General features: G+C 44.9%; 1 protein-coding gene and 1 long non-coding RNA gene across 10 annotated transcripts in view; one reads left to right on the plus strand and one right to left on the minus strand.

Moving 5' to 3' along the window:
- cast (calpastatin) overlaps positions 1-23,317 on the minus strand; it is a 33,439-nt gene extending 10,122 nt beyond the window's left edge. The window contains exons 1-9 of one of the 9 annotated variants that reach the window (XM_086040653.1): positions 23,018-23,317; positions 6,013-6,081; positions 4,736-4,858; positions 4,128-4,262; positions 2,874-2,921; positions 2,701-2,802; positions 2,538-2,618; positions 1,498-1,536; positions 623-709 (exon numbers count right to left, since the gene is read on the minus strand). In XM_086040653.1, coding sequence (XP_085896779.1) covers positions 623-709; positions 1,498-1,536; positions 2,538-2,618; positions 2,701-2,802; positions 2,874-2,921; positions 4,128-4,262; positions 4,736-4,858; positions 6,013-6,081; positions 23,018-23,077 — 744 coding nt within the window. In that variant the 5' untranslated portion in view covers positions 23,078-23,317. Of the gene's footprint in view, positions 1-622; positions 710-1,497; positions 1,537-2,537; positions 2,619-2,700; positions 2,803-2,873; positions 2,922-4,127; positions 4,263-4,735; positions 4,859-6,012; positions 6,082-11,216; positions 11,807-17,832; positions 18,006-22,308; positions 22,705-23,017 lie in introns of those variants that run through there. The other 8 variants (XM_086040655.1, XM_086040662.1, XM_086040654.1 and 5 more) reach the window with 8 other exon arrangements.
- LOC147142681 (uncharacterized) lies at positions 367-20,482 on the plus strand. The gene is made up of 5 exons (XR_015088126.1): positions 367-572; positions 643-762; positions 10,567-10,674; positions 14,731-15,801; positions 19,965-20,482. It is a non-coding gene; the product is annotated as an uncharacterized LOC147142681 (long non-coding RNA).
- Positions 23,318-24,533: the final 1,216 nt, after the last annotated feature.

Consider the following 24,533-nt stretch of genomic DNA (forward strand, 5'->3'; position numbering starts at 1 on the left):
ACACAACAGGATCACAGCTCGAATGCTTCCCCAATTCCATTTCAAATTTGACAATAATACGACAGAAAATGAGCATTTTACACACGTTTTCCTAAGGAGAGGTCCAGGCGAACCAAAAGTTTGCCATTTGGGTGACCCTTAGCAACCGTGGTCACACTTTTAGGGGAAAAGGCTGCTTTTCTGGAATGCTTCAACATACAAAAACGACCATGAGTTTTTATAAAAAGTAAGACTTAGGGCTATCTTATCCTACATCCAGATTTAAAAAAAAAAAAAAAAAAAGCCGCAATAAAAAAGTCCCAAAAAGTTTTTTAGCCATTGGCTCAGCAAGTTTGATTGTGACTGGAACAAATGACGAATCGTCTATATGGAGGGGCGGTACTATTTACCCACAAATTGTTTCATTGGCTGCTGTTGAACTGGTGACACAGTAAACACTTGTTTATTGGATCAAGTGAGGCGTCAATCAGGACACCAGGAAGCAGACCTCCGTTTTGATACCTTGCATGTTTTAGTCTGATCAAGCTGACTCGACCTACGTCCGCTATGTTTCCTCTAACTTGCTGAGCTAAGTACGACATGCTCAAGATTTCCGAGTGCAATGCGACATGCTGACTCTGACCTCCTGCATTTTGGGTGCAGTTGGAACAGTTGACGTCATGAAACCCGCTGAGAGGGACTCCAGGGCCTCGTCTGTGCTGAGTGGTTTCTGGGGAGAACGGCACCATTAGCTGAGCACACATGTTCGATCAACAACAAAAAGTAAGTCTGCTTTGGAGAATGAGCCTACAGTTATTACAATTCCCCACTAGAGGGCATTTCTGACCACACGCAAACAAAAGAAGCAAATAAGTCCAACCACACAAACAGATCAGAAGTGAAGGAAAAGTACAGACACACCCATCAAATTCCATCAAGAGGCAAAGCAGTATCAAATAAACTACCTGGAATTACACATGTCACATTAAACTGCGTTACACGCACGCATTCAAAACACCGAAGCCTAAAATCACAGAAGTCGGGCTGGAGGGGGAAAAAAAGAGTGGGTAGGATCACGTGAATGAAAAAAGGAGTGCCTTGCAAGACATGATGACAAAGTGGGAGTAGGCGAAATTGGAAATGAGGCAGTGATGAGCACTAGTAAAGGGTGAAAGGGCCTCTATAATTCTATAAGGGTCTCTTCTATAGTCTAACTCTATATCATTTGAACAATCAAAGAAAAAAGACAGTTTGTTGAGGAATTACAATGCAGATGGAGCTGAGGAGTCAATGTCAAACCCCTGATTGATCAATTAATGAATTAAGATGTGTGTTTGACCATATTTGTCGGACAAGAGCCAACAAGATCCAGTAGGGAAGGCGATGGCTCCTGTACGCCTTGCAAAGACAACACCCAACACCGCAGTGCAACATTCCTCACGCTAGTGTGTTTCGGTGTCTCTTAACTTTGTCCACACTAAAAAATATTCTTAAAAAAAAAAAAAGGTTGACACTTACAGGAACATCCTTAGGTACGGCGTCTGCAGGAAGCGGAGCCTAAAAAAAGAATTGTATTCAATGAAAAAAAAAAAAAAGAAAATTAAATAATCAACAACTCAAAACCATTTTTAAATTAATAATTTTCTTGTGACTAAAACATGTTTGTTTTTTTTTAAATAACATTCAGTAATGAGCATTGTTTTTTCAATACTAATAGTAGTGCTGTATACAGGTGCCTCTCAATAAGTTCAAATATCGTGATTGAAAAATGGATTTTGTTCAGCAGTTGAATTCAAAAAGTGAAACTCATGTACCGTATAGGCTGACAATACTCAAGGTCAAATGTTTGATTTTATATTTCATGATTTTGCTTATATCTGACAGCTTGTGAAAAAAAAAATCTCGAGAATGAATCATATTAGAAAATTAGTTTAAATACAGAAAATAGGGAGCAAATTGTCTTCATGAGATCGTATGTTTCACTTTTTGATTTGACCTGCTGCAATTCATTCACTTTTCATGACATTCAACGTTATGGAGATGCAATAGCACGATGCACTGGCGAAGCGAGGGTTTTTTTCCTTGTGGGGGCCAAAGGGGGGGTTGACGACATATCGGGGGGTCCACACGACCAAAAAAGAATTTACAAAACAGCAAGATTCTTAAGAAAACACCGATAAAAATCTGTTATGTGGAAAAAAAAAAATCCCTGTAAAATTGGTCAATTATCTGGTCTGGCACCCGGGGGAGTCCAAGCATATTTCTGGGAGCCCCCCCCAGCTCCCCCAGTGGCGTGATGTGATTTGTGCTCATGCAGAGATTAAGGGAGGGAAAAAAAAAACATTTCTTAAATAAAACTCAATAGTTTTGGTTAAAACATGGTCAAAACAGTTCATCTGATGAGATCTAAAGTAAGCCCTCGATGCTTTCGATTTTAGTGCTACAACTATAATCACTAACAAAAGCTCTCCAACTCAGATCGCCGAAGTGCTAGATTGTAACAGCCGAGTAGTGCGGACACATTCAGCTCCGGGCAATCTTTTCGACATCGAACTGACCATATTTTCAAATCTGTAACCTGGGGGCAGCGTGTCGTCTCGTTCTCCACACTTGGGAGCCTTCTCGGACGTGGCGTCGTGCTGTGACACATGCGGCGCACACGGTTCAGTTACTCCGCGTCCTCTCAGCGCAATCACGCGCCTGATCTGAAACAACGTGTACCTCTTTGACCTCGGGCCCGGTGAATAGGGGTTGTTTCGGGGTGAGCGGATCAGCCGGCGGGAGTATACTGGCCAAGGCGTCAAATGGATCGACTGCGGCCGTCTGCACACGCCGCGAACGTCAGCACGCCACACACCGACATGCTTTCCACAGCGGATAAAATACCGGTTTACCTCTTTGGGCCCGATCGTTTCTGCTGTGGGACGTACTTCTACTCGCACCTGAAAAGAGAAAACGAAATCGATGCGTAGACCTTCACGACACCAGACATGCAGCACGAAGAAAAAAAAAAAAAAAAAAAAAAAAAACACACTGAAAAGCTGTTCAACTTGGTGAGCCGTAGTCTAGCAAAGCTGCCTTTGGATAATCGTTCTTCAACTGCTCACCAAAACAATCACCGACGGACAAACAACTATTCACACCGATGGACAATTTCGCAGCGGCAGCTGGTCGATAAAGGGCGCTAGCTCACCGCACGTCCGCCCAGCTGAATCACACCAAAATGACAAAAGTTCAATAAGGAAAATTAAATATTCCAATCAAAATAGTTCAAATGAATGTACTGTAATTTCCCGACTACAAGCCGCTACTTCTTTCCCACGCTTTTGAACACTGCGTTTGTTTTGTTTTGTTTTTTTATATATATACTGTGCCCCTCCCTTGTAGAAGTGTACTTTGGGACTTGTTTAGTTTGCCCTCCCCACTTCCTTATGTTTTTCTCTTTTTCATCCAAGATGTGCTGACTCGTCAGGTTTCCCGAACCGTTAAGTGAGTTCCGTTGCTCTGTACTCGTAAATTCGATTCTAGATCATGAAATGTGACACGGTCGAATAACGGATTTCTCCCGACGGGCCTCATGCCGTCAATACATTTAGCGATAGTCTCGTCACATCTGACCAATGAAATTGCCTTGCCTTGCATTTTCATTAGAATGAAACCAAATGGCCAAAAACGGAATGAAAATGCCGTTTACGTTCTCATCTGCCGTTTTACAGCAGAATTGCAGAAATTGATGCAATTTGTCAAGATGGAGTTCATTTGTCTCTTTAGCACAGTAGCTGTGATTGTTTACACTTTTATTCAAACTGCAGTTTGCTTGAAAAAATGTATTTATTTATTTATTTTTTTTAAAGCGACAATTTGAAGTGTGACAAAGCGTTGTGCAGACTGGATGCAGTAATCGTTGTGTAATGCTGCGAGTGCCCCCCCAAAAAGTTGTGTGTCTTTTTGGTGAGTCCGAGGTGAGGTGAACTCTTCGCAAATACGAGGAGCATGTTTGAGCTCAAGTCCACCATCAACAGCAAAATCCCCAAAAGTTAACGCAATGCTATTTTATGCCATCTAGCACAGGTGACAAAGTCACACATGGCCCGCTAAAGCCAAAACATCCTCTTGCTGTTTCTTGCTCAATAAAGGGAGGCGTATACCTTGGCCGCCGTGCCTTTTGGCGAGCCTTTGGACGTCGGCATGGCGACGCTAGCTGCTGCTGTTGCTGCTGCTGCTCTGCTCGCCGCTGTTCCGGACGCAGCGGTAGAAGACTTTACAGTGGCGACAGGCGACGTCTACAAACCAAACCGTACCAATTACTTCAAAACACAAATTCAGTCAAAAGAGCCCAAATTGAAAGGTTCCAGACTAACATTGGACGCGGAAAGCAACAAAATGCAACGACCCATCACCACCGAACCAAGGTTACCTTTGACGTCATTTGGGGACTGCCCCCGGTCCCGGACCAATGTCATGTTGACAACAGTTGAGCCGGCAGACGACACGTCAAGAACATCAGCTTGGGTGTTAGTGACAAACCACGGAGCAAGTGTTTAATGGACGCCACGAGGTTATTTGCGCAGGCGGCTTGCTTTGGGGAAAGCCTCCAACCCCCCAAAGCCAAGACAGAGCTGAGGCAAAGATTGTGACAGAGGTGAAAGGTCACGACGCGCAAGAAAAGAAGAAGCCAGTGAACGGCAAGTTCCTGCCACACCGAAGCCAAGCACTTTTCTTCCGCTCGGACCCTCGGCACCCAGCGCCCGTCTACCTGGGCTTTGGCTTTGGGGACCCCCTGTCCCGCCGTCCTGGTGGAAGCGCTTCCCGCGGGCCCGGCTTTTGCTGACGTAACCCCGCCAGGCTTTGAAGCCATGGCGGAGCCCGATGACGCCTTCTGAAAAGCACCGGCAGTGAACACGTCCGTCATCGGCAGCCTCCTCATTTACAGCTCGCTGGTGGCCCGTAGCACAAAGTGCCTTTTGGCTCGTAGGGGCCGAAGGACTTCCGATTTTTTTTTTTTTTTTTTTGTAGTCAACGTCAACTAATCGATGACATCATTTATCGTTTTGAAGTTGACAACTCGCGGATAACTACTGCTAAGAGCCGCCAACAACAACCCATGTACGGTTGCCGTACCCCCGATTCGTTCGTCCAACCGCATTCGGACGCCTTCCCTGCCAATTCATGGAACACAACCGATTGACAATGAATCGACTGCAAGCTAATCAGTTCAACCCATACATAGTACGTGGATTGTGATGCGGGAGTCGCTATACAGTATCGAGTAGTTTTCTTCTTGACGAAAGCGCCGGCAGACAGATCGATCGAAATCTATTTTGTCCTCCCGTAATTGATTACCGGCAAAGCAGGTTTTATACATATGTCAAATGTTTCCCGTGATCTGAGTCCTCAGTCCTGCAGAATGACGACGGCCGGTTGTAAACTGACCCGAGGAGCCACTAAGGAAGGGTGCAAAGGTCGGACACAGGCTAATAATAAGAATCCCTAACGGCGTCAACTGAGAGACCACGTAAAACATGTCTGTGAATACAAAGACGGCAACATCTAAATACAAAGGCGAGAAAGTGGGCTTTCCAGGAAGCAAAACGAGATTGACGTGCTGCAAAAAAAAAAAGACTTTGAGCCAATCACTCAGCAAGCTAATCTAGAGCGACAGACCACATACTTGTTCACAATATATTAGCTTATCTAACGCCTGCGCTTCAGCATTTCAAAAAGTATCAATTAGTTACCTAATTGGTACAAAGTCTTTCAAAGGGTTAACGCTCTTGCTGTTGACTGAGAAACTGGGCGTTACCCTCACATGCTCAAATGCCACAAAAAAGGGGACAAGCTAAACGTTGTCCCGTTTTCAACTTTACACGTCAAAACAAATCTGGCACCGGGACGGGAAAAGCGACAACGATGCGGCGCGCTCATCCGCGTAATAGTGAGGTCGGAGGTCATCTAGACAACCGCCCCCTCGCCGCCAGCGGGAGATTAGCAAACGGAGAAAGTGACTTTGTGGTGATTGAAGTTGAAAGATACCTCAAACTGGGAAGGCGTCACAGTGGAGACCTGAGCTGCTGGTTTGGGCGTGGCCTGGCTCGCCTGAGACTGCAAAGACACGCACACACACACACGCGCGCGCACGTTACGCGTGCAGTCAAAAGAAAAGGCGCAAACAAACGTCATTAAAATGAAGGATGGTGGAGGAATGAAGGCTGGAAGCCTTGAGAAAACTCAGTAGTTTAAAAATGGAGGCAACATCGGCAACAAAACAAAACACAGAAATATTCCGCCCCGCCCCCTCCTGGAGACGGACCGTCTTCTGTTTGCCAATCAAGACGAAGCTCTTTTCAGACGCCGACTCAGGCATTCGGACTTTTATTAGCTCTTATTAAGTGAGCTTCAACGGATGACAGCTGACACGCTCGCTGAGTCAATAAACAGCATTTTGTTCAGGGCAACCCAAACAATAAGAAAGCACACGCTACAAGGCGTGACAACGTCTCTCAGCTTTGAGCGGGTCTCTCGCTTCTCTTTCTTGGACGGGTTGGGGGGGGGGGCCATTAAGAAGCAAAAAGGACGACAGAATGACGGCAGTTCACCCCAGTAAATTGTGGGAGGACCATCCATCCACTTCGATTAAGTTATGACATAATATTATGCCTCGGCTCTCGGCAGAACTTGTTTGGTTTTTCAAAATAAAACAATCTGTCAACTATATGCTGAGCTTGAAGATGAAAAAAGCTTTTGGAAGGTGTCCTTCTGCCAGAAGGAATCCCGTGACAAAACAATGAACCTCCCGAATCTCATTATTCCGTTTCTAAGACTTTTGGCGAGTGAAGCTGTCAAGTCGGCTCGTGTGTGTTTTGTGAAGGAGATGCTAAATGTAGCTCGCGTGAAAAACAACAGTCATCTTCCGCATACAGCTGAGTGCAAAATAAGTGTCGGGTGGAACACCTGAGTGTTTATTTTTGACTCTGAGCTCGCGTTTCAAACTCGCATTAAAAATTGAACAAAAATACTTTTTACATTTTTTATTTTTATCATAAGCCAGTTTCCGCCCCTTTCTCTCGCTAATGCATGCTTCCCTTACTAATCCGTGGCACGTCCCTAGTGTTTTATTTTTTTAACCTGTACGTGTGCGCGACGCGGGGTCGATTTTAGTCCATGTAAAGCACTGTGCTTTGCATTTTTTTAGATATGAAAAGTGCTGTCCAAATGAAACTGCCTGTGAGGGAGACAAGCTAGCCACACGTTACACCCTTGCCGGCTCTCATGAAACCCGTAATAATATACTGCACACATACTGGAAGCAGTTTGCAAAGGGTTCAGACAGCCAGCACGCATTAGAAATGTCATGGAAATCACATTTTGGCCATTTTGTTCCTTGCTGTCGACCGAAAATGACATCACGGTTGTTCAGGGCTCAGATAATGACGGTCGTTGGCCGGCCCCCGAGATGGACAAAAACGGGTGGATTTTGCTTCTAAACTCCTATTCCGCAAAGGCAAATATTCATCAGAAAATCAAGTTCGAACTTGTGAGGCTGCACAGAACATATTCTTGTAAAGACAATTTGAGGGTTGACTTCCTCCTTACTGCTAAAACATTGTGAACTCTTCTTTGTGTGCGTGGTTGCGCTGGAGGAGATCAATCTTTCTCAGATTGACACAGATTGTTTGATCTCGACAGCGGTGTGAGAGATTTGCCTCAGCGACTGGTTTTGCACGCAACACAAAGTGGGTCTGGGGTCACATGCTGGGTCAAAGCATGCGTGGTTCACACTCGACGAAAACCAAACACGGCAGTGGTCCCTTTTGTCACATACTGATGAGAGACAAATACAGTGAAGTTGTTCATCGAGAAGCAAGATCCTAATAATGAAGTGAGCTCAGCCAGCACCCACAGCATCACGCTGCCACATGCTTCGTCATGTGGCTCGGGCGATTGCAGTAAATAATACTGTTGCTAAGTTACCAAAAATATGCTGAGTGAACTTCAGTGGCAAACAACAAACAGGCCGGGATATTTTCATGATGAGGAGTTCAAAACAAATCCCGTTGCGTGTCCCTTGTTTTCTCTGTGAGCGTGTTCGTTTTGTCAGTGCTCTGAGCTCTCTCAAAGCTCCTAATATACCGCGCTTCATTTATGCTAGTAGCGCACACGCGGCGATGCAATACCACCGCAATGCAATGTCAAGAGTGAGGAGACTCAAGTTGAAGCTTCAATAATTCTGGGAGGCGCTGCAAATTCCAAAGTATATCAACATATGTGCCAAGTGGAAGATGACATCATCACGGCTAGTGCTAGACTTTCCCAAATCCACATAGAACATGAAAAATCACACTCCTGTAGAACCACCCGTTAATACTTTACGGAACGTTCTAGTATTTGTGCCATTGAAATCTAAGGGAAGTTGCCCAACAGGATATGGTGACTCATTTGCCTTTTGGTCATACAAGAGCACTGTCCAAATAAAAGAGCTTTCCAAACACATGCTAGCTTGATGCTAACAGACGTAGTAGTAGTCCTTTCCAAAGTTCTTCCGCGATACGTACTTGTTGAAAGCCTTGCGATATACGCAGCTACATGGTAGACAAGTGTCGACCGAATGGCTTCAACAGTGACCTCACAAAGGCGACGATATTCTCACGCCCGGCAACGGGGAAAAAAAAAAATGTGGCGGCTCAGGTTTCAGTGGGTGTGATGCGCACATCAGCTGGCGGCGACAGTATCAAAAACATCCGATGAAGAAAACATGGGTCAGTGCACAAGCGATGTTGTTGGCCCAGGCCTTACTTAAGTATGCATCTTAAGCTGGAGCCTGTTTTGAAAAGTGATGACTAATCTCGGGCTCCGCCCCTCAAAACCACAGCCTGACACACGCGAACTCGGATGGCAGCTGCCGCTCCAACTTCGAATCGAGCGAGCGGTGGGCATCATCACGCTATTTGGATGTGCGAGTGAGGAGAAGAGTGGTGGGGAGGGGGCAGTTGGAGATGCAGTATCACCGGCAGGCTTCTGTGCTGGAGTATAAATAAATACGCTGAGATGCCTTCGATTTCATTCCCGGTGGAGTAGTGCCTTGTGTCATGGGCAACAGGTGGTGACACAGGATAATTGCACTGGCACTTGATTGTTCTTTCTGTCACGATATGCCTCTGGCATAGATTGATCAACAAAGATTTTTATAGGCAATGAATCATCATTTTGGTGGCAGGGAATCACTGGCTCCAATTTGACAGGCAGGAAGACGCATAGTGCATAGTAACGCCAGAGGCACGTTGTTCCCGTGGTTCCCGCTCACTACTGTTGTGACAATGAAGCTCCTCAACTCACGTCAACATACTTTGTTAGCACCAAGATGAAAGAAGACTGAGCACGCGCCATGCGATCCATCAAGCCTGGTACGAATCGCAACGGTTGCTTTTGCGTCTCCGAATAACGCATCTAAAAAAAAGCTGGGGCCAAACCTGCTTGGCGGAGGCCAAATGAGAGGTGACTTTTATGCTACAGTTTTGAAATGCCAGAAACAAAAAGAAATAGCGACATATTGTTCATTCAGCTGTGTCATTTTGGAGCTTCTGAATGATCTCAGGGCTGACTTGGAGCCAGTCGTAAGAAGAACCATGCAAGATCAGCTGTGTGGCGTGTCAGAAAAATTCCAGGACTCGGGGAATTGTGAGCGGAAGCGTTGTCATGGTGAAGAAGCCGCAAGTTGTCCTGCAACAACTCTCGCCTCTTCTCACGCACTAACCAAACAAAGCAAACGCCGCAGGATCTCTTTGGAGATCGTCTGGCCGGCGTTGAAGGACGACTACTCGCAGTTTGCGTTTAAAATACTGCGTCGCGTTTGTGACTATTAGCCCTGGAGCCTTTCTGACACACCTCGTGTGGCAAAACTTTGCATTTCCTTGCATCTGGTTCATTTCAGTGCACTTTGCCGATTAGTGTTGGCATCTCCCAGCGCAGTTTTTAAGATGTTCTGTCCCACGTTATGCAAGGTATGCCCACGCATCCGATTCCCACACAATCGAGACAGGTTCAATGTACACGAACAAAACATGGCTGTTGCGCTGTTGCCCAGTTGGCCAATATTAGAAGAGCCGCAGATTGCCTTTCTGTAATCCAGTTACAGTATATGTTGTCATTGTTTCCTCTTCCATTAGCACTTCCAGTTCCATCACCTCAAATGTCCATTTGGTGCCTGTGGTATTGTCCCAAATTTTCCATCACAGCTCCCCAACGTGCCAAAACTGTTTTGAAGCAGGTCTCCAACCATTTCACACCCGTGGCTAACGCTAATCTGTTCGTTTGAGTCAACAAGAAATTTAGCCTCCGCTATTTGAGATCTTCGAAAATCGGGCCCTTCGCTTGTTGCTGCATTACATGTCATTCGATGTCACTTCATTCATTTGGACAAAACTTTGGAGGAAAAACTTCATCTCAGCTGACATTAGGCAAGAGGCAGGGTACTGCTCAAGGGACTGGTTGCTAGTCAATCGCAGGACACACATAAACAAAACAACCATTCACACCTATCGGTTATTTTTACTTTCTAATAAAACTAAAATACATGTTTTTGTCATTTAGGATTACCTGGAAAAAAACCACACAAGCACAAGCTGGAGAGAAACACATGCCAACGTCATACAGGAGGGCCTGAACCAAGATTCGAACCAATGACCTCGTGACAGTCAGGTAAACGTGCTAATTACTAATCCAGCGTGATGCCACGGGGGACAAAGAGTTCAATCGTTTGTTTTTTGGAAACTACTATTAACTTGCAACATTTGCCAACAATTTCCTTGTGAAAGCAGAAATTGTAACATACCGTCTGTGAATTGTGATCATTTCATCACCCGAATAAGGATTGCTCTGCTTTGCCACAGAGTTGTGCAGGGGTCCACTCAATATTTAGCATTCATCATACAAAGAAAAAAAAATGTAACTTTGATCACGTTTGGTTGCAGAATAATTCCCGACTACTGTCTGAGCAGGAGGACACACGCAAGGTATTAATAGAACATTACCGCCATGCGTTGTTTACTCCGACGACAAGTCTGCGAATAGCTTCTTTTCAACCCCGATAGCTCGACGCACGGCAAATATCATCTGACAGCAGACTGTTGACAAACTACCCGCAGGAGCGTTGACAGGTGGCAGTCAGGAAGTCCTTCGATCCGCACACCCAAACACGCACGTTTACCAACGACAAACTCCCCGCCCCACATACTACATACCATAGGTCTGCTTTTGCGATTCTCTCCTCTAAATAACGGGTTGTCGGCACGGCCAAGATGTATCACCTTAGATCCTTTCTGGGGTAATCAATATGAATCCACGCTCATGCGCATACACACCCGCAAAGAAACACATACACACACACACACACACCCACGCCCAGCCGAGCACAACTTAGAGCTCCGCCCTTAGGGAAGTGCGCAACAGGCTGCCATGTCTCCGTCTGGCCCCTCCCCTTCACCCTGAAGCCAGCCGAGCGGGCTCAGTCAGATTGGACAGTCGGCCCAAGACAGAACCGCCCACTTGTCACTGCCTGCGTGGACCAAAAAAATAAAAAAATACATCAAGCGGAGGGGGTAAGCTTTTGGGTGGGCGTGGCCAGCGCTTTATAAACAGGCATGGGGCATTTCACTCGCGGACATGAAACGAGAGTTTTTGCGTGAAGACACAGAAAGGCCGGCGCGGCCGGGCAGCGTCTGGGTGTGACTGATAGACTCACTGCTCTGGAATCTCCACTGCGCGGCCTCTCCAACAGAGACTTGAGTGTGTGCGGTCGGAAAGGAGAGAAAAGGAGGAGGCGGGTCCCATCGCATGTTGTCCCGGCCCAACCCAACCCAACCCAAACACAACATGGCGGGGGCAACAAAAAGGCTCATTTCAAAATCCAAACAATCCGCCCAGGCGTGTACAGTTGGGACACGCTTTCTCTGGCTTTTGCACAACTTCAAAAGTGAATAAATGCACAGGAAACTTCTGGTCGGTAACCAGCTGTTATGTGAAAAAAAAACAAAAAAAAAAACTGAAAAAAACTTCCGTGTGAGTCTTCCTCTGCTCTGCAAGCTGCCTGCTCTTGAACGTTAATCCTTTTGACGACTTGGAAATGCTGGAGAAGAGATTGGCATGGAGAGCAGCACCTCCCTGTGTCTAAGAATACTCCCAACACACAAGTGACAATAATGAAGTGGCGCTCCTCGCTCTTCGCTTGCCATGACTGTCATCTCACACTTTAGTGCGATTTTCTGCTTCATGGTAAACACTCTCATAGAAATGTGGGTCATTGTTGAGAATTTGGATGAAATGGATAATGCCTACTTCTGTCAGTTTGTATCCATTCGCCAGAACATGAGCTACACTTTGGCCAAAAATGTTGAGTCTTGAATAGTGGTATTTATGTCATTATTGCTGTCATGTAAAAAAAAAAAAAAAAAAAAATGTAAATACTCATCTTTTTGTTTTTGCCACTTCTGTCATTGCAAGCTAAGTTACCAATTCAGCAAAAGAATTTTGGGTTTAAAGAAGTCAAGCCAAAAATGTTTTTTTACAATAATATGTTCTATGCAGCATCTGATTAATATTGTTTGTGTGGAATACGAATCAAGCAGCAAAATCCACATGTCAAGGGGGCGGCCATTTTGCCACTTGCTGTCGACTGAAAATGACATCACAGTTGCTCAGGGCTCAGGTAACGACCAATCATGGCTCAGCTTCAGAAAAAAGATGAGCTGTGATTGTTACCAAACAAAATGGCCGCCGCTGAGATGGATAAAAACAAGCGGGGTTTTTTTTCCTTGTGAACTCATGTTCCACAAACACAATTGCAATCAGATGTTTGGACTACAATATATTATTGTATAGAAAAGTTGAGAGTTGATTTCCCCTTTAACCTAACAACTGCACAATCTTATCACAATCAACACACAATTATTTTAGATATAATAATGCTCAGTTCTAATTTACCCAGTCAGAGAAGATATTGATTTTAAAAAGAGTCCAAAACAACCTTTGGTATGACTGAGTGCCGTTCAACATCAGTGTAATAAATTCCTGTTTGATGCTGCAAATTATCTTTGTAGAGGCCTTTTGTTGTTTTGTTGTCGTTATTATTAGGATTATTAATATTAGTACTCAGAAAAAGTAGAAGTCGTAGTATTTACGATTTTATTGTATGGATCAGAATGTTGCGTGTGTTTCTAACGTTGTGTCTCGTAAGTGTACAGACAATTTTAGGATGTCAACTTAACGTTTCCACCTTCAACGCGTCACGTGAATAAACTTTCCCCGAATCCAGCTGGCGGTCCGAATGATCGCCTGGATCGCACAAGAAATGAAGGAAACGACCTAAACCTACAACGGGCTCTCCCTCGTGTCCGAATTATGCAAAGCCAATCCCCTTAAAAGGACAAATAGTGAGATCGGAGCCAAAGCAGCTTCCTGTTAGGACTATTTGCCCGCTTTGGGGTCTGAGAAGAGCAAATCTTCTTGAACAGCTCCGCTGGGCCAAATGAGACATCAAGACGTCTCAATTGTGCCTTTTGACTGCCACGAAGAGCAAGTGTGTCTGGGAAAGGCAACACTGCGTGCTTGTGCCGGATCCAGAAGCCTCACTCGGTCACCCCTGACAACGCTTATCTGTGTTGTCAAATAATGAAGCGACGCAGAGCCCGGCCGGGCCCGCCCACGCAAAGATTATCTTAAATCTTGCGAGTCTCAAGAGCCTGCTAGCCTTGCGGTCTTCAGCCTTGAAATACTTTGGATAACAAATACAATTAGGTTGTGCGTTGGAGCTTTGAAAACGGCAAACTACTCCTACTGTGTAAGAAACTGCAATTGTGTTGATGAGAAGAGACATTGAAAGAGTGACAAGAGCAACTTTTCCGCTGACAACCGGCCTCAAGTGACCAAGTGATGTCATGTGGCCACGTAACCTTTGAGGACGGGGCGCTGCAAGAACAAGAAGAAAAGCCAATGTGAAGAGGAAGTGAATATTTGACGTGAGCGCGCATGCCTTGACATGCAAAGGCAAACACGGCACCGACAGCTGGCATAGTGACGTGCCATCATCATCATCATCATCATCATCGTCGTATTCGTGCGTGACGTCTATTTGGGCCGGCCATTGTTTTTGCCATCCGTCACTTTGAACGAGACAAAGAACTCGCCACAAGCCTCGACCGGGTGTGTTCAGGTACTTCAACCCGACAACGCGCAAGTCCAGGATTGCACTCTGCAAGACGTCAACGTCGTATTTTGATGCAGGAAGCGACAATCATGTCACCGCAGAGCAATTCAGGCGGGATTCATTTGATTCCAGTGAAGGTCAACCACAATTGTCACAAAAGCCTATTTCACGACTTACGTGTCCACTTCAATAAAAATGACATCAAATAAAACAATGATGGAAGATGTCCCCCGCCCACCAAGTTAGTTCCGACAATTATTGAAAGATAAATACATATCAGGTTTTACAGGTTCCTCTGAAGTTGTGCGTTTTGTGGACAAAGTGTGCGTGGCCCACTTTGAAGCGTCTGATCTTGAGACATTACAGCACAACATTAAGATATTGTGTGTCTGGATTAAAAGTCAATGTCTTCACGCTTGAACTTGCGGGGTGAGTTTGTAAAAAGGATTGTTTTTTGGTTTTTTTTTTTTTCTTTTTCAATGCCGTAATACAGTAGCTGAAACGCATCATATTGTTTTCCCCACAGACATGTTGCGTATTTTTCTATTTTCCAGCGCCAGTTCTTTCTCCTTGCACCTCTGGGTCATGATGGAAAGTTTGGAAACGTTCTCCCAGCCCCACGCAGCAAATGATAGAGTTCCGTTTGTCTAAATTCATCCTGCATCGACCAGAAAGTAGCCAGCTAAGTAACATACACATGGAAGGGGGGAAAAAAAATACGATGTGCCGTGCCATAATGTTTCCACTTTGGTGAGAGGAACTTTATTTTCTCTTTTTGACATGGCGCAGTTGCTCCAAAGAGGGTCCCATCTGCCCTGCTCAAATAATTCCGGGCAAACAAACATAGACGATGCGCGCTACCAACCTTTGCGTCGAGCATTTGAGCGTTTCACTGGGCATGTCGATATCCTTCCCGTGCCTATTTCGAGATTGGCATGATCGTGAGCGGTGCTTCCGTGGGTGATGTCACAAAATGCGCTGGAATAACACTCTTAACGGCAAATATAGCGTCAACATGTGTGGCTGTAAATAACGTCAAGGTCACGTGACACCCCGGTCGAGGCTGATCAGCTGTCAATCAAAGGGCCGGCAAGCGTTCTGGCTCACGTTCACACCCGAGAGTTATTTGAGGCTTTCTCGAAAGGCCCGCATTAGCATAGAAGCAGGATTCAATTGAGAAGTTCTCCAGTTTCCAAGTGCATCTACTGCTGGGCGCTGCCTTCTCTAAATTTAGTCCCATACATCCCCCCCCCCCCCCCCCCCTATAGTTTGCTGGCCTTGGCTTCAATTTCGCCTCCCGCAGTCCGACTGTCACCTTTTAAGCAAAGCGCGTACGGCTTTGGAGCCGGAAGTTGCAACTTGTCAGCGACTGTGAAAAGTAGCGCAGAGTCATCACAGCGCCGATGGCATGTCAACAACGTGCTTCACGCTCGCGTGTTTATGTGACGTCTCCAAGCAAGGACCTCAACATCGCATTTCTAGCGAGCGGGAAAGGCTAGCGGCTTGTTTTTGTTGCCTCCGCTTTACGTTTCAGGTATGGGGACAGACCGCTGGCTCGCGGCAGATGCAAACAAGAACGGCAGGAACGAAAGAGCGGGACTCCACCAAGCGCTTTTTGCGAACAGGTAAGTAAGCCCTTTAAAGCCTGGGAACTTGATTTTCCATGACGCGCGTGGCAAAAGCCGGCGAGCAACATTCGGAGCCGTCGTCAAGGTGACCTCGAAGTCTGGCCGCGCCGTCCTGTGCAATTGCGCACAAGCACATTCAATGCAAATCATTCGAGTTTAGCCCATGAGAACGCGCGCGTACCAATTTCTCTTTTGCCTGACAGAATAGAAGCGAATGTTAATCTCGCGCTTTCAGCGCATTCCTCTTTGCCTATTTCAAGCTTTGCTTGACATACATGCGCACTTGGCACATGAAGCGGCTGCAAATAGCGGCTTATTGATGGATGGCGGCCCATGCTCAGGTGACAAATACGTCTGTGTGATTGACAAAGTGCGCTGCTTTTGAATCCAAAAGGAACCTGAAAGTCGTTGAAATGTGAACTGTTATGCGGCGGTTTCTGAAGCGGTGTCTATAACCAGTGGCAATATGTAACGCGGTCATGACTTAAAAACTGCAGTCGGGGCAAAAACGGCGACGACGTGATGCAACAATGTGGTTCTTGTCATGTGTGTCGCTTTTCACTGTACTCTGATCGCGCTTGACATAGTTCATGCAATAAGTGAAACGGAAAAAATATTTTGCTAACAGAGTAATGGAAAAAAATGACATTTACTTAAAAAACTAAAGTGAAACTATATCTTATGTTTATAACACTAAAACTAACTCGTGACAATATCAAGCATGAGATTTCGGGGTTTCATTCAAATACATTTCTTTCATTATTGCTGTATTATTGTTCGCTAAGGTAGAAGGAAGGTCAAACAGTTGCTTGAGAATTGGAGTTTGCTATATTACGCAATACTTGCTGACCTTTTTTTTTTTTTTTTACCATCTTGCGCTCAACCACTAATCCATATATTTAAAAAAAAATAAACACTAAAACTAACTTTTGAAAAAGAACTAATAAAAACTATCAAAAATATGCTTGCTATAATAAAATACACTAATAATTCAAACTAACAAAAGTCCAAACGAAAGTACAATCATTTAAAATGCTAAACGATCATAACCCCCGACCGATTGTGATGCAGTCAGCGTGAGGGTTAATGTAAGCAAAAGGAGCTCCTCGCTGATTCACACCCTTAAAGTCTACACTCATAAAAGGACCACGGAGTCAACCTTAAATGGATCTGCGCTCCTCTTATCTCTGGACTTTGTTCTGATGCTTGGGCATGTGCCGTCGACACGTTTTCCCCGGAGGCCGTTTCCTGTCCTTAATGAAAATGCTTCCGGGGCAGTGGCAATTGTGAAGTCAGCTTGAGCACAACAAGCTTCCAATGAAAAAAACACAACAACAACAAAAAAAACAAAACATGAGCACTCCTGCCCGGCAGCCACGCACAAACAAACGCAGACTCCACAATAAAGTGTTGACAGCGGAATAATCCAAGTGGAACTGTTATATAATCCCTCACGAAAGTTCTGTAAAAATCAAGCACACGGTGATTATCGGCCACAATTTCAGGCTGCACAAAGAAGAAGAGGAACATTTAAGCCTAACGCCGGCAACGCACCCTTTGAGCGTGCTAGATTATTCTCACATGAGAAAACTATTCGGGCGAGACGCACAAAGTCTCCGAAGACTCTCAGCCTTTTTTTTTTTTTTCTTCCTGACTCTCAACAATCTGTGCAAAACGGAAGACAACAAAACACACACCGGCTTGTGTGCCTTTGGCAAACACTGAAGTCCTTGTCCCAGCACTGGCCTTAATAGACGACTGCAGGAAAACACACACATTCAGCTTGCGCGGGCTGACCCCGGAGCTCCACATTCCACAAACAGCGAGCGAGGTCTATTTGGGGCTGGCGCCGGTCCAGTCCCCCCCCCCACAAATGAGAATGTTTTTCTCCTATTGGAGCGGTAAAAGACAAAAGTGCCGGGCGAGCTTTGTTGCCTGATCCGCAGCAACAAAACAAAACACACGTGGAGACTTTGGAGTCGGGTGCTCGTGGCGCGCACGCACGCGCGCGCGCAACGTAACACCTACCTGTTCGTCCACGGCAACATCCTGCAGGGTCGCGGTCTCTCGGGGACCGCGGATCCAGCTCAGTATCTGGCCCATGTTGGCGAATGCGGCCGCTGTCTGCGTGCGTGCGTGTGTGTGTGTGTGTGCGCGAGTGTGGCTGTCAGCCGCTGGCGTGTCTGTCGGCTCGCAGCATGTTTCCAACTCGCAGCGAGGGAGGGGGCAGCGAGGGAGGGGGCGTGGTAAGACGAGGGCGTGACTGGGAAGGACAGCGGCCGGGAGGGGGGGAGGCTCGCGTGTGCACGAGTCACAGGAGGTTGGGATTGAACTCTCGGAGCGAGTTGAGCCAGCACGCACGCACGCACGCACACACACACACAAATTAAATGCATGCCTCCAAACATGCGCTTCTTGGGGCGACTATGAAAGCTCGCTCAGATGATCCCCAAGGTGCATGCACACGCCCATTTTTTTTCCCCCCCCATGATCCTCTTCATGCCTCGAGCGAACACACACAGGTCAATCAACTAACTGCTGTAAAAGGGAGATTACGTAACTTCCCGCTGACAACAATAAAGGGAGGCGGTCGATTTTAATTCCACGCGGATCTGTCACATTGACTCAAAGTACATTTGGTCTGCAGACTAGCCCATTTCGGCAAAAATAAAGGTCAAGGAAAGCAGTTATTATTCTCTGAACAAGTTATTTGGCAAAAAGCTAAATAAATATGTTGAGCGTAGAAAGCGGCTTTAAATCAACCCCCAAAATGTCTTGACAATAACATGTGCTATGTGCCTCTGTCTAAACGCGGCATTCTGATGAATATTCCGTTTGTGGAATATGAGTTACGTAGTAAAATCCACCGTTTTTTTTGTCCATCTCACGGGGCGGCCATTTTGTCCATTTCAGTCGACTGAAAATGACATCACAGTTGCTGAGGGCTCAGCTAACTTTCAAGTGGGAGTTGGCTCACTAAAGTGAATGATGTCAAGCATTGCACACTGCGCTGTTATGTTGAAATTGAAGTTGTCCACAAAATTGTCCCGTTTACAGCACAATATAATTATGACATTACAATGCGCACTTCCAACGTTGAAAATGTTCAATAAGCCTCTTCTATCATTTCAACGGTCAGCATCATAAATAAAGTAATACAAGCACGCACAGGAAGCGAAAGCGAAGCGCTTCATCACTTAGTAAACACCAACTTTTGAACGACTAGCACCAATGCGGACAAAAAAAAGGGATGGTCCAGCTATTCTTTTAAGTTGGCACCTAAAATTGCTGTGAGCGCAACGTCTGCATTCACAGCAGCGCACGTGTTCCTCTCCCGGCCGTACTTGGGTGGAGTGTGCGCGCAAATACCGCTTTGGCGTGAGTCACCGAGATAGCGACCGAGATCTGCTGTCTGCGCCATGAATGCCTTGAAAACTTGCTGCTCCTGTTTGTGCAGCCAACACGAACTGGTCACTCAAGCCGCAAGTCCAGGGCCCCCCTTAGCATATCTAGCTTAACGCTTTATGGGTGCCAAATATAAATGAGCGTCATTGCACCCTGTGACATATATGAAGCGGGAACATGAGCCACGGGGGGGGGGGGCTGAAACTCTGCTGGAATACTTTGGTATGTAACGTTGCCAGCGCAAAGTGATCGCAGAAAAACACCCCGTAGAATTACATACAGCATACTGAATGCAATTCTTGATTATTAAAGGATATTGAATCAGCTGGTGTGTTGTCACACAGCATGTTGTCATTAATTGACTCATTCAATGCCAAGGACATATTTATATGTATTTGGGATTGAATGTGTTAATCAATATTTATTTAACTCATTCACTGCCATTGACGTATTTAGTTGTCTTTTCACAGTCCAGCCTTTCAATCCCAGGAACCTATTTAATGATATTACGTTTTATTTGTATAGTGCTTTCAAAACACTCAAAGGCACTTTACATGGTAAGAAAATGAATAAAAACATCAAATAAAAATAATGTATATATTTGAAAAATATTTAAACATTAGGGTAAAGGGGGATCTGAAGAGGTCTGAAAATATCTGGCAGTGAATGAGTTAAAAGAAGAAAAAAAAAAAAAGGTATGTAGCGAACAAGACATTACATGTCACATTACAAGCCATGTTTTGCTTTGCCCACAGTGTGCATGACACACTCCCTGTCATGCAGACACGATTGGCAGCGTCACGTCTCAAGCCACCAAGCCTGTCAAACGAGCTGATGCACCAAAAAAAAAAAAAAACAATGCAAACGTCCTAATTAGTCTGTGTCATCAACGCTGATGGTAAGGCTCAAGTCAAGATTTAATACAGAGATCAGTGTTGCGTGGGAAGATACAAGGAAGACACTTAAAATTTGGGTTTATAGATTTGTTTGTACATGTTTGAAGATAATTGCTGTATACAAAGACTGAGAACTGTGTTGTACTGAATTGTGGCGAAAACTGTTTCCCACCATTTCAGTTCGTATAAAAGTTGCATCGAATATGCTTCCTTCAAAAAGAAATAGTGCGAAACTGTCAAAATGTCCGAGAGGTCTTTGTTTCCAATGTGATGCCGAGGTCAAAGCGTGTTTAACGCCGCACAGCCAAACTCTGCAAGCGTTTGCTACGCCTCAAAATCAAGAAATGCAAAAAAAAAAAAAAAAAAAAACATGACTCAGTTATGCAAAAGCAATTCAGGCAACACGACTCAGCTGAACAAATATCAACAACAACTTTGTAGTCCTCCCTTTGTCTCTGAAGGTGGGTGTGTCATTCCCACACAGAGTTTTTGATTTTGGGACGTCTGCATAGTTGTGGGTGTTACCGGAAATGACTCCGGACTTGAGTCAAAGACAAGTTGCACGGCCATGAATTTCGCAACAACAATATCACTCACAAACCAATGCTAGCTATTGCCTCAGAAGCTCAACTATGTGGTGGATTTTTTTTTTTTTTTTTTTACAGTTAGGAGTCAGTGCAATGCATTATGCGAGCCAAGGGGTGAAAGAGAGAAGGCAAGATAGTCAGTCAGTCAGTCAACAAAAGACCACACGTAACGTGTGACACGCCCGTTATTTGAGGAAGTAGCATTTCTCAGCATGACCTTACGCGTGATCGTTTTCGGCAGCAGAGGGAGACAAACAGATTGAACATCGCGCACTCTTAAGGATTCATTCAGGCCTCATTTCTGACCTGAAACAGACAGACGCACGCATTGATGATGGACGGATGCACGGAAGGAAGCATGGATAGGTAGAAAGCAAACACTGCCGATATACTCGTTTTAGAGAACAGTTTTCCCTGGCTCTATCCCAGTTGACGGATTGTTCAGTAATCAGGTTTTCACGTGTTGTGGTTTCATCCCGTCCATGTTATTTTACATGCTATGTCGGCATTAAGCTAGCACACCGTCATTACACAAAATGATGATGATTTGGTTAAACGCTTTGGGGTTTGTTGTTTTGCTGTCTCTTTCATTTGATGCGTCAGTTTTACAGTTGCAAATGACAAACTTTTAAAACGGTGTTTTCGTAGGTTTAATTGTGTTCAATGTGTGTGGGAAGGATAAAGCTATTCAACGAGCACTCGGGGCCATCATGCAAAAGGAGCACAATGATAAGAGACAAAAGAAATAAGAGCTGAAGACGCGCGTACACTTTGATGGATATTAACAAGTAGGAATGACGCCATGTTACTTTTATGTGATGAGTAAAAAGTATGACAAGAGTGCTTCTAAAAACACCAAAAGTGAAACTGTGACAGGATAACTGAAATGATACTTTATTAATGCAGCCCTAAACTGGCTAAAACTGTTGTCGGCTAATTTTTATGTTTTTTTTTTTATAAGGTCAGATTTTCACCTACTGGGGTGGCGAGCAATGTAATTTGTTTCTCGATTGTGTCTCAGCCCTATTACAACCTTACATCGAGTCAAAACGAATACGCTATACATATTGGGTCTTTTTTGTCATGCTTTTTCATTGCAAAATAGCTACACTTTCATTGTTCAAAATGTTCCAACACTAAGACTGAAACTTAGCAAATTTAGGAAACACCCCCAAAATGCCATCAGTCCAGAAATATCCTGGAGAGCTATTGTCTGGCAACACAACGTAAGTGTGTGAATACAGGCCAGGGGAACTCTACAGGATGCCGTTTTTTTTTCCACCCATTGTTTCCCTTGTTATTCCTTGAACATCAGACGAATTGATTCTACAGGCCCCCTCACTTACCGAACAGTTAATAACTGTACGTGTGTTTTGAAGTTGATTATATAGGCTGAGCGGGAAGCTTAACGCTTAAAAAACATTTCTTGAGGAAGGCCCTCGGAAAGAAAGCCGCCTGCTCATCAACTCATATACTACACAAATCGGAAGTATGATTGAGATGTCAGCCATCAGATTTACATCATTTCAGACATAAAAACACCACAGGAAATGTCAATTGAGTGAAAAATCGAGTGTCAAGCTTGTAAAGCAAGAGAGTGGCTTCCAAGTACTTACAAAGCAGTAGTAGGCTGCATACGCCATCGGGGAAGAGGAGGCGAAACACACACAAAGTGGAATGAAAGCGTCAGCCAGCACTGGTACTCGGAACCTACTGTACACTCCTTGGTGGACTTTTTTTTCTTCCACTATGCGAACTTTCCCATGGCACTCCAAAGCGCGCGTGTGCCACTCCCACAGACGGCACAACTGTCGGCAATTAACACCCGGAGCTGTTGCGCTGTTTGTTGCCTATTGACTCACTGCCCAAGTCACATCAAATTCATTCTTTTCCAGCAACTTGTTCCCCTCCCAGGGAACAATAGTCGAGTACTGACCTGTGTGTGTGTGTGTGTGTGCGTGCGTGCTTTATGCACCACCCCCTAACTTTCATCACCGCACCGTACCGGTAGTGCGGCGAACTCTACTTCCAAAGAAGTGGGCTTAACTCGCAATTTGTCACTGCTGCATGCATGCATGCATGAACAATACACTTGTGCAACGCATCGGGGTGTGTGTTCGCCACGCAAAGGACGCTTTGCTAATGATGAGTATGAAAGCCAATTTCAAACTGCGTCAGCGCGTCACGTTATCGCGAAAAGCAGCCATGCAACGAAGTTAACGCGCATCACTTGAAGAAGAGACGGCGTTTGCATTTTCCTCCATCCCGAGGACGACGACGTGGGTTCAAATTGGGCGATCATTTGAAAATGATTGCGTTACTCACCTCCTCCGTGGCCGTCGCGTGCTTCTGGTGGCCGTGGTGGTTTCTCCTCTTGTGTGGCATCTTGACAACAATTGAGTGGATCAACTCGTTCACTTCTCGCACACAAAAAGGAGACGCGGGAGATTGCCTCGACGCCCTCGGAAAAAAAAAAAACCAACAAAAAAAACGTTGCCCCTCCCGCTGGCACCACTTTTGTCACACTTGATGGTTTAAAGATGTTTTTCCGGATTTTTCTATGTTTTTATGTGAGGATGTATGTTAGCCTTCTACTTAGACGTAAAATATATTATTTGACGACGTATTGCCCATTTTCATTCGGTTTGAAACCATATTGTTCCTACGGGCGATGGGGGGGGGGCAGCAACAAATGTTAGTGGACACGCCCACCACCCCCCTTTTTTCCTTTCTCTAAATCAGCTGTTAAACTTTGTAGAAACGTTGTGAAACGCTACAAAACAGCTTATGGTTATGCTAGTGGAAGAAAAAATTTTTTTGTAATAGAGTTCTAATGTGGTGATTCATGTTAAAAAGCATCCAGCAACGTTTCGGGTGCTCTCAAGAGAATCGATCGCCTCCGTCTTTTTACATTCCTCTTCAAATCCTCTCTCATAATCTGTAAAGTCATAACAATGCGTCGCTTACTCAAATTAGCAACAAACTTCGGGTGGGTTTAACAGTAGGCGAATGCTGAATGGTGTGTCAATGTCCTTTTAAAACCTTCCCCAGCAAAGTATTTACAATGCACGCCCCAGACCAGTGGCCGAGATGAGTCATCGATTACGTCATCGTGTTTCCATTGGTGACGCTTGCAGTTGTCACTCAATGCTGCCCTCTAGTGGAATAAACGAAACATTGTGACTCTTTAAAACTGCGATGATGATGATGGATGATTCTTTAAAACTGGTGATGATTTTTTATTTATTTTATTATGATCACACTGGTCAACACACATTTTCGTGCTAAGAAAGTTTCAACGGTCTTAAGGTATCGTGATTTTTTGATGTTGCTGAATCCGAAAATGTTTTGTTTTTTGTTTTTTTTCAAATTGGCTCTAGTTTTTGAAATATTTAATTTTTTTAAGTACTAATAATACGAAAGTTATGGCATCGGTATTCTTTTTGTGCTGCAACTTTGATGAGGCTGATGTAAACAGGTGACATCAAAGTACAAACACTACTCATTTAATTAATAAATACAGTTTGTACTTAGATAACACAGAGTACTGTACGTGGAGCCAATGAGTATATATAGCGTCATAAAAGAGCTACGAGGACACACATAAAAATCCCTCATGGCACATCCTGTTGTTTCCTGCGTTCAGGTGTAAGCAGCATCAAACTGAAACCTTCCCGACCTTCTCTCTTGTTGATAACATGTGCATCGTGTCACATCAATGTCTCATTTCCTCCTTCCATATGCCAGTCTGGATGACATCGGGTTGACATTTGCGCTCCATCAATTGATGACGCATGACATTTGTGCGACATTATATACAATGTTGAAGACAAAAGAATGA

Source organism: Filicampus tigris, chromosome 9, assembly GCF_054856515.1.
Source record: "Filicampus tigris isolate MCC_2025a chromosome 9, RoL_Ftig_1.0, whole genome shotgun sequence".
Lineage (NCBI taxonomy): Eukaryota > Metazoa > Chordata > Actinopteri > Syngnathiformes > Syngnathidae > Filicampus > Filicampus tigris.